Genomic DNA, 9,171 nt, shown 5'->3' with positions numbered 1-9,171 from the left:
TCACTCATCTGATTTGTTTTATAACACTTCTGACACCTAATCTTATCAGCTAATACCCACGACTCAGTTACCCAAGACGATTGTTTTTTTCCTCACTAGCAGCAAAATTATTTGACTTTCTGCAGATGTGTTTACTTTTGTCAGCCTTAAAAAAAAAAAAAAAAGAAAAAAAAAAAAAGAGGGGAAGAAAATTAGGAGGAGGAAAACTAATGCATAGAAAAAAGATCCAGACTTTCCAAGACTGGTAGAAACAACCACTGAGGAAATAACTAAGAAAAAATAATCAAAAAATAATTAGGTTCTGAATATTGACAAAGGGTTTACCAGGGAAGAGATCAGAAACCAAATGAACACATATGTAGTCCATGCAGACTTGCCTGTAAAATAACAATTTATTTTAATACTTAAAAACCACACACAATCCAGTGATAAATGTCAATTACCAATAATCAGCATAAAGTGCCAAACAGCCATACAACTTTTTTGTTTTTTTTAATAAACAGAACTTATTGGAATGTCTCTTAATTTGAATACACTGTTCAGAAAGCCAGCATTTAAAAAAATACGCTCTCAAATTGAGATTTGTTCTCTCACACCAGGACACACGAAGACTTTAAAGTACCACTAAAACCACGTTGTGCATACCGTCAGTTTGACGTATTGCTATCTTTCTTTCCTCTGGGTTTTTTAAATAAGTCCAGAAGTTACAAACTTCCTCACAGCACACTAGACCACAAGGTAATAAAAAAGGTCTCTGTGTCCCATGAACACTGATCTGTCCCAACACCAGGAACCCGTGGGTCTGAGATCGCGATGCGTTTTCTAACGCATAATAGGACGCCCCACTTGAGAGACTTAGGTCATTTCCAAACATTAATTTTCTTCTCCCTTTCTGAAAACAAACTAGCAAATGAGATTTGCAGGTTGCCCCTCTCCTTGTCTTAATGGTGCTGTGATGAAAAACCACCGTTTCAGTTCTTAATCGTCTTCTGGGATTTTCTGTATTTCCTGAAGTGTAAAAATAAGAAGCTTTATACAGTCAAAAAAAAAAGTATAAAATAAGAGTTTGGATTTTCTTAAGTAATACTTTTGGAAGCTACGATTTTGGTTTGGTTTTTTTGGGAGGGAGGTTGGGAGGGGATTGGTCGGGGGTGTCTTGTGGGTTTTTGTTTGGTTTTAGAGATTCCTGTCCAACACGTGAGCACCACCTTTTGGCATAAAGTTTATCAAAGCCACACAAGTCAGCTAGCACTCTCTGTATCATTCATGTGTATTTTAAATGGAAAATAATCTTTTCACCCACAACTTAGGAAGTTAATTGCTTGGACGGGGGATTGAAGGGGTGCACATTTTGCCCTTTTTAAAGTAGAAACCAAAACAAAGCACAAAGTCCAGTGCTCCCGTCCTGAAAGTTTTGTTTCTGCTCTAGGTTTGGTATAAAGTCTGAAGGGGAGGAAAAGTTCATAGAGGTTGGAGATTCAACACTTAAGTTTGGCAGGTTTCAGTTCCTTTACTTGCGTGTGCAGTGTCTTGTGGACTGCTAGTGTTCTGGACTGGCAAAATCCTTTCCCACATTCTTGACACTTAAAAGGCTTTTCTTTAGAATGAATATATCTAGAAAGAGAAAAACAATTGAAATGTCAGAAATAACTGGCCTAAACTCAGCAGTGAGCTACCTGAGGGGAGAACATGCTGGAGATTTCTTACACCTACTGCTGAGACTGAGAGTGCTGGAGTGAGGCACCCGGGCAACTGTCTGTATGTGTGTGGGCAAGAGGGGGGGTGGCATCAGAAGGTTATAGGGTGCCTTTCTTAGGAATAAAGAGCTTCTCTCTTACTTTGGGGTCATCAGGCTGCATGTCTTCATGACACTTCTGAATGATCATAGAGGCAGAGGACAAAAGATGATGCAAATGGAGGGTGAAAACATCTGTGGAAGCTAAAAAGAGGGCTGTTTTAAAAAGAAAGTTGTTTCTATGGAGTGAGTGAGGTATGTCTTCCACGGTGATTTACCTGGGCTCTTCCACCAGCAGCCGGCAGAGGAAAAACTAGAGGGAACACTGTTGGCTGGATGGGTACTTGACTTTTCTTACAAAAATCTTGAATGTAGGAGGGTAACTGGGAAAATATGAATACACACAGGAAAAAGAACAGGAGAAGAAAAATAGTTACCTGTGATCCCTCAGGTGATCCTGTCTTCTGAAGGCCTTGTGACAAATATCACATGTGTAGGGCCGTTCATCAGTGTGGGTTCTTTCATGAATCAAAAGGTTGTAGGACTTGGTGAAGTGCCTGCCACAGAATTTACACACAAACTCCTTCTTGGTTTTGGATGGTAACCTTCCCCGTGTGGGTTTCTTTTCTGGAGAGAGTTTAGTTACCTCAAGCAAAGACCCCAGCCCTGCGGGTGAGCCCTGACTGTCTGCCTGTCCCAGTTTAGAGTGGTCCTCTTGTGTGGCAGCCACTGCTAAGTTGGCAAAGTCAAAGCGGGGTTTGGCTTTGAGGGTCATGTTGGTAGCCTCTTGCTTGGGCTGGATGACATGTGGGAAGAGCGGGAAGGTCGGCAGCTGGAACCGTGCATCCACCAGGCTGGAGACGCTGGGCACTTTGGAGAAGGAGGAGCGGGGCAGGTGCATGGCCGGGTAGCCCAGAGTCCACTGGTGTAGGTGCACGGCGTGCAGGGCACTGAAGCCATAGAGGTTGGAGAGGTGGTCAGAGGGCACGGCAGGCAGCCCGTTGAATGCTTGCAGGAAGGAGTAGTTGGTAAGCTGGAGGGAAGGATGGATAGGCACTGGGGCCGGCAGGGTTTTACTTCCCATGGTGGCCGCTCAGGAGGAGGATCTTGGGAACAGGGGAGGAAAATATCTGGAAAATAAAGATGAAGAGGGGAAGAGGGAGGGGTAGATTTATATGAAAACAAAAGCAGAGGGAATTTCTTACCTCACCCCTCATTAATATCCTTCTCCAAGCCACAGGAGGAGGTTGCCTTGGACTTGGAGATGCCTGACCAGGTCTTTCCAAAGAGTGTATCCCCAGATTCCCCCTCTCCCCATCTCTCTCTTGCACACAAATGTTGTACTCCATCTGCAATTGTTCGCTTCCCAGCAGCATCCCCTGCTATGCAGACTTTCAATGATCCTCTACACAGGGACAGCCAAGAGATGCCATTTTGGCCCACAGATCTCAGTCATCTCCCAGTAATTTAAAATCCCTTCCTGGGTGAACTCAGCCTTTAGAAAATAGTGAGATACTGCCCACTACATCTGTCCAGAGAAACTGCACTTGGCCCTGACTCAAGGTGACGTGGGGAACAGTGCGGAGTTTGCTGCCCCTGGGTTGCTCAGCTCCCTGTGGTCTGGCCTCAGCCAAGCCTCTGAGGTGATGGAGGCACTTGGATGCTCAGAACTGCATGCTCTCCCTCATTCAAAAAGAGAAAATAATTTTGGGGGAAAAAAAACATTATGGGGAAAATACCAGCCAAAGCCTTCTCTCTTGTGTACTGCAAAAAGAAATTGGAAAATGCTGAATTTGGGTGACGAATCTGAAGTGCCATTTGCTCTTCCCCGGGAGAAGTGTCTGGCTTCAAGCCCACATCCTAATCTAGGCAATTGCTTAATTAGAACCCTTCAAAGGCAAAAAGACTGGGGCTGGAGAAACCCTTCCCATGGGACACCCAGACCAGCAGCTGCAGGGCCGCAGCCCTTCCCTGAGCTGGGTGCCACCACTTTGGTCTGTGTTTCAGGGTCCTGCCAAGACCCTAGCCTCTCTTCTGGGCCAGATCCTGACCCGTCCCATCCTCCCATCCCACAAGGCAGAGGGGGAAAATGCTACAAGGCAGCAGCATTGAGGCACATCTGGCCCAGTCTGAAAATTCAGCCCCAGCTGCTGTCAAACATTTGGCAGGAGATGCCTCCCGAGGGTTGTTGGTGGGGACATAGCTTCCTCCCTTTGTGGGTGTGAGAGAGCACCCATGGCTTTTGGAAGCATCACATCCCTGCAGCCCAGAGAGCCTCCTCCTTACTCCACAGTCCTCAACTTATACTCACTTTCCCCCCAGAGAACTTTGGGGTTTCCCTTCGGTGGGGCTATTTTCTGCCAGAATCCCCACAGGTTTGCTGCAGGGTTCCCACGGGATCCACAGAGGGTCTTCATAAGATCCTTACAGGGTTCGTGCTCAGTCACAGCAGGTTCCCCCAAAAGATTCCCACAGGGATCCTGGCAGTATTTGGACTAGAGTTCACCCCCATGTGAAGAGTAAAGCCTCTTTGGAGAAATGGAGGTAGCAAAGCACAGCAGAGCAGTAGTTGTCCCTCTGAGCTGGAAGTCTGGGGGTGTGGAAACTGGTGGTGGAAGAGGTCTAAAGACCAGGGAAACAAACATGATTTATATGTGGGCTGTTGCCTGGAACGAGGAGCTGCGGCTGGGAGGGTGTGAGAAGGAGAAGCTTACTCTGAGCAGCTCTATACTCCAGGCCCACCTTTCACTCTGTTTTACATAAAACAGTAGCAGGAAGAGAGACTCAAACCTTAGAGGAATTCCGTGACATTTTTTGTTTTTCAATTGGATACATTTTGGATAGTGACTGATTGAAAAATGCACACATTATATTCTCTATTCTCCTCCCTTTCCTCTTTCTTTCCCTCTTTCTATTTTTTTTTTTTTTCACTAAACTACTTAGGGCTGTCGAACCAACCAGACTGTTTTGTTGCTCTACTGGGGATATACTTTTATTTAGTTAGTGCTGCCTATACACTAAGCATGTCCACATCACAGCACAAATGCCTCAACTGGTGACCCCGAGAACAAAGTGCACAGAAAACACTCTTGTCATCTCGTCCAGGTACCTGAAAATGTCTGTTTCTGTCCGTCACAATGGCTCCGTGTCTGTTTTCCTGTCTAGGTAGCTCTAGATATCTCAAATATGAAACAGGCTATTGCAAATTAAGTTTATCCCTCTTTCTTTCTTTATATCCTTAGAAAACATTTAATATGGAATATATAAACAGAAATCTACTATGTCAATATGGGTAAATTTTCACTTGAAAGCATTTAAAAAATTCTCTTTTGATTTCCCCAATAAAGGACAAACCAAGGAGAAATACAGTCAGGTCATAATAGCATCCATTAAGCCCACAGTTTTTGGGTTTTTGCTAGAGCAGCTTTGTTAAATTAAAAAAAAAAAAAAAAAAAACAAAAAAAATTTTTAAAAGAATGAAAAACAAAAAAACAAAAAGGGGCAAAAAAAAAAAAAAAAAAAAAGACAGGAGAAGAAAATAAGAAGAAAAGAGGATGTGGGAGCAGAGTGTTCATGTTACTACAAGCTTCTTGGCACTTTTCCAGAAATGTAAGCTCTACTTTTGCTCTGTACGACCGGGATAGTCAAAAATATGGATAAAGAGCAGGGTATTTCATAAAGAAGTCCCCTCACTTCGGGACATCAAAGCAAATGTGTTTCACAGTGTAGTAACTCTCTGGTCTCCCTCTTGCCTGCAGAGAGATCAACGTTTCTTTGATTTCGGTGTCACCTCCACCTTTAATTCTGCTTCATGTAAACAGATCGTTATCGGGTCTTCTTTTTTATTTTTTTAATTTTTTTTTTTTTAACAGAAGAAGACCCCGCCAATTCTCTGCTTAAATTCCCCCATAGCAATAAAACTGTGCGGGCTTTTCTTTTTTAGCAAAGAGTAGCTCGGTGAGTAATTAAGAACAAACCACTTGTGTTCTGACTGAAACAAAACCCACTCATGCCAAGATAAATTTACCCTGCAAAATAGGATCATAAACTTGAAAGACTACATCTGTCTCCAGCTTTCTTACCCTTTGTCCTGAGTGAAGATACGGTAATACTATTGTCCAGTTGCCACTGTTTTAAGACCATTGCAATCTTAACCTTCCAAATTAAATTCTACCTACTCTATATGCCAGAAAAAAAAAAAAAAATCTACCCGGCTTTCTGCTGGTAGCATAGCAGGAGGCGAAATTAAATGGATTTGTAAGTAATCTTGTGGCCAGTCGGTATTTTTCCTTTCTACATTGAATTATCAATTTCCGACGTGTCCTTTGAAAGCGATATTTGTTACATTAAATACCTGACTCATAAATAATGAGGTTTGCTAATTAGTTCCACATGGAAGAATGGAGGAGGTAAATTACCCTGAGGACGCTGCTTATTTTTACAAACATGATAAAGTAGCGGACATAAAATGATGCATTCTTGCGAGAACCTCAAACTACAGCAATCAGGTTCATCTGTCAAAAAAAGTTCCCCAATTTTTCCTGATTTTTTTCAAGTCTGGTAGCCCCGTCCTTTCGGCTGCACACATTGGTGTGCAGCGTTTTGCCACCAGGTCGCCTATTTATTTTGTCCTCTTTGAGGGGACGAAATTTTCCCTTCCTAAAGTTAAAGCGAGGAAATGGAGCTTACAAGGTCTGTGGGGGGGAAACTAAGTGGAAAGGGAATAAAACTGCCCTTTCGCTCCGCATTATTCGGGTGTGGTGCTCTTGAGGAGTAAAGTGCATTGTTCAGCACAGATTTATTCAAAGTATTAATGAAGTGAGCAGAATCTATTAAAGCAGGTTTATTCGGGGCTAATTGAGCGTGAAAGAGTTAATTGCTAACATTAATGAGGACTGGAAGGACTCAGTCAGCATGTGCCTTGGATATCTCCGCTCAATCCTTATAAAATCATCATTCACATTTTATCACGAAATCGGTGTTGACAAGTCTCCCCAGACCACCACTGCGAGCGCGGGTGAACGAGATGGGCTTTAGTCTTCTCAAATAATAATAATAAATAATAGCCGGGGGCCGAGTGCACCAGCGATCGCTACACTGCCCGGGGCAGCCTTTATCCAAGACAGCAAAGATGCCCGGGTTCGGCCCCAGGAGGGACAGCGGCTACGAGGCCACGGCTGGGAGCGCGGCCCCACGGCGGGCGTGGGTGGGTGCTGCGGGACGGCCGCAGGGCCAGGCTTCTCCACCTTCCCTCCGCAGAAGTTTTTAGGTAGGTTTGGGGGTGTTGTGTGCGTGCTTTTGCAATCCCCTCGGATGCTGAAAGGCCCCCAGGACAAGATCCACCCTCGCTTTCTCCCTAGACGAGTGCCCGGTGCCTCCCCTGCACACGAATAAATCTCCCTTCCTCTCTCCTGGACACGGGGAGGATTTCTTGCCTCTCTTCCCACTGTCACAGCACTCACAGCCGCGGGTGGGGGGCAAAGCTTTGCGGTGACAGCCCCGGGGGCAGGCAGGGCACAGCGGCGCATCCCCGGGCCCGGCCGTCCGCAGCCCGGCTCCGCAGCGGAGCTGCAGCCCCGCGGCCCCGGGCCCGGCGCCGCCTTAGGGGTAGGGCCTCTTTCTCAGCTGACTCCGGTCTTACTGAACCGGACCTCCTGTGCACCTGTCCGGGACTCGACCCTCACCCTCCTGCCTGACTGGCGATTTATCGAACAATTCCTGCAGCGCTACGATAATCTCCAAAATGCTCTATTTTTATAGTTTCCCTCCCAAAAGCCAACTGTAACAACCATACCCTAATCCTCGGCTTTGCACTGACACTTTATAGGCTTGGCCTCGAGAGAAGCTTAGTCTCTCCTGCGCTGAACTTGTTTCGATCCACTCAGACAAGTATAAACATCAGGTTCATTTCTGCTATGGCGTTGGGAGGAAACAGAGAAGGCTTTTCAGATCCTAAAACAGTGGAGTTGCAGGAAAAGAAGGAAAAGGGGGAAAAAAAAGAAAGAAGAAACCCCGCAGAAATAAATAAAGAAGAGAAAGAAGAGGAAAGAAAAGCCAATAACAGGAAGGAGAAAAGCTGGAAGTTCAAGTCCGTAAAGGACATGCAGGCTTCTGTGTTGCTCGTGTCATTTTTAGCTCTGGTTAGAAACACTGTTTCTCCGCAAGGGGGGAGACACAACTTTGAAAGGGGAGGACAAATCTTTAAATAGCATCAAAATATCCGAGACCCATGTGAAGGCTTACCCCAAGCCCTCCGCCCGCCCCAAAGAGAACAGTCCTCCTCACGTGAACCACAAGTTCCACACTTCTGCACCATCCAGGGGATGGTGGGAGGGGATGGGGTCAAAGAAAGAAAGGAGGTAGCCTAAAGGAAATGTTTGAATCGATATCCCCAACCCCCGAGGACTGGCAAAACAGAAACCAAACAGAATGAGTTGGTCTTTTTATTTACCTAATCCCGATCTGTGCTCCACCGCTGGCAGCAGTTAAAAGATCCTGGGCTAAATTTGAGCTGGTAAAATAAAATAATTGAAAAAAAAAAAAAAGAAAAAAAGAAAAAAAAAAAAAAAAAAAAAAGGAGGTTGGGCTAGGTCAGTGTCTGTGCTGGCCCTGGGGGGCACAGCTCACCCCACCCACCCCACTGCTCCTCCAGCGGGTACAGGCAGATCCGAGCGGGGCCAGGTGTCCAGGTGCTCCGGCCGGCGGGACCGGAGGTGCTTTCCCTGCTCCTGCTCCCGGAGCCGGCTGCGTGCGCTGGAGTGCGAACGCGCCCGAGAGCAGTCGCGCTCAGACTGAACCGATCCCTTCCCTCCTGCCTCCTCCTTATTTCAACCCCCCCTCCCAGCTCCCCCCTCAACCTCCCACCGCACTCCGGGCATGCGCACGCAGGGAGAAAGTTTCTGGCTGGGAAGAACCAACTTTTCAACCCGCTTCTCCCGGAGGCGCAGCAGCCCGGGGCTCGCAGCCCGCAAACCTCTCACCTCGCCCCCCCGCCCCGCTCCCGCAGCCTCCCCCGGAACATCTCCCCAGGGCCCGCTGCGCTCGGCCCCCGCGGCGGAACGTCCTCCCGGGGCCCGGGGGTTCCCCGCGCAGCTCCGCGGCGGACGGGACGCTCCCCCGGCGCCGCTGCGCGGCCGCGCTGCCTGCACAGATCCGGCCCCGGCGCTCCGCACCGCTCCGTTCTGCGCCGCACGGCTCCGAACCGCGCCGAACCGCGCCGCTCCCGGCCGCCGCGCTGCGCCCCCTCCCCGCCGAGCAGAGCCGCGGGACAGGACTCACCGGGACCTGCCCAGAGGGCAGGAGGGAGACAAAGGCAGAAAGGATGAAAAAGTGGGGGGAGGATGGAGGGAGGGATCTGCTCCCGCTGAATGGATTTAGGGATCCAAAGTTGTTCTGCGTCTCTGAGAAGATCCTCCGAGAGGATCTCGGGAGCCGCT

At 47.4% G+C, this 9,171-nt stretch overlaps 1 protein-coding gene across 1 annotated transcript; it reads right to left on the bottom strand.

Moving 5' to 3' along the window:
- Positions 1-373: 373 nt before the first annotated feature.
- On the bottom strand, positions 374-8,541 carry OSR1 (odd-skipped related transcription factor 1). The gene is made up of 3 exons (XM_042032930.1): positions 8,187-8,541; positions 2,173-2,865; positions 374-1,614 (listed from the first exon to the last, which is right to left on the bottom strand). The coding sequence occupies exons 2-3, from the start codon at positions 2,817-2,819 to the stop codon at positions 1,479-1,481; spliced, it is 783 nt and encodes a 260-aa protein (XP_041888864.1). The 5' UTR covers positions 2,820-2,865; positions 8,187-8,541; the 3' UTR covers positions 374-1,478.
- Positions 8,542-9,171: the final 630 nt, after the last annotated feature.

The sequence above is a fragment of the Corvus kubaryi genome, unplaced genomic scaffold (assembly GCF_017639235.1).
Source record: "Corvus kubaryi isolate FWS band 111438036 unplaced genomic scaffold, C.kubaryi_AGA036_p1.0 37354, whole genome shotgun sequence".
Classification (NCBI taxonomy): domain Eukaryota; kingdom Metazoa; phylum Chordata; class Aves; order Passeriformes; family Corvidae; genus Corvus; species Corvus kubaryi.
The sequence above is the reverse complement of the archived record's forward strand: the minus strand, read 5'-3'. Positions and strand labels throughout refer to the sequence as shown.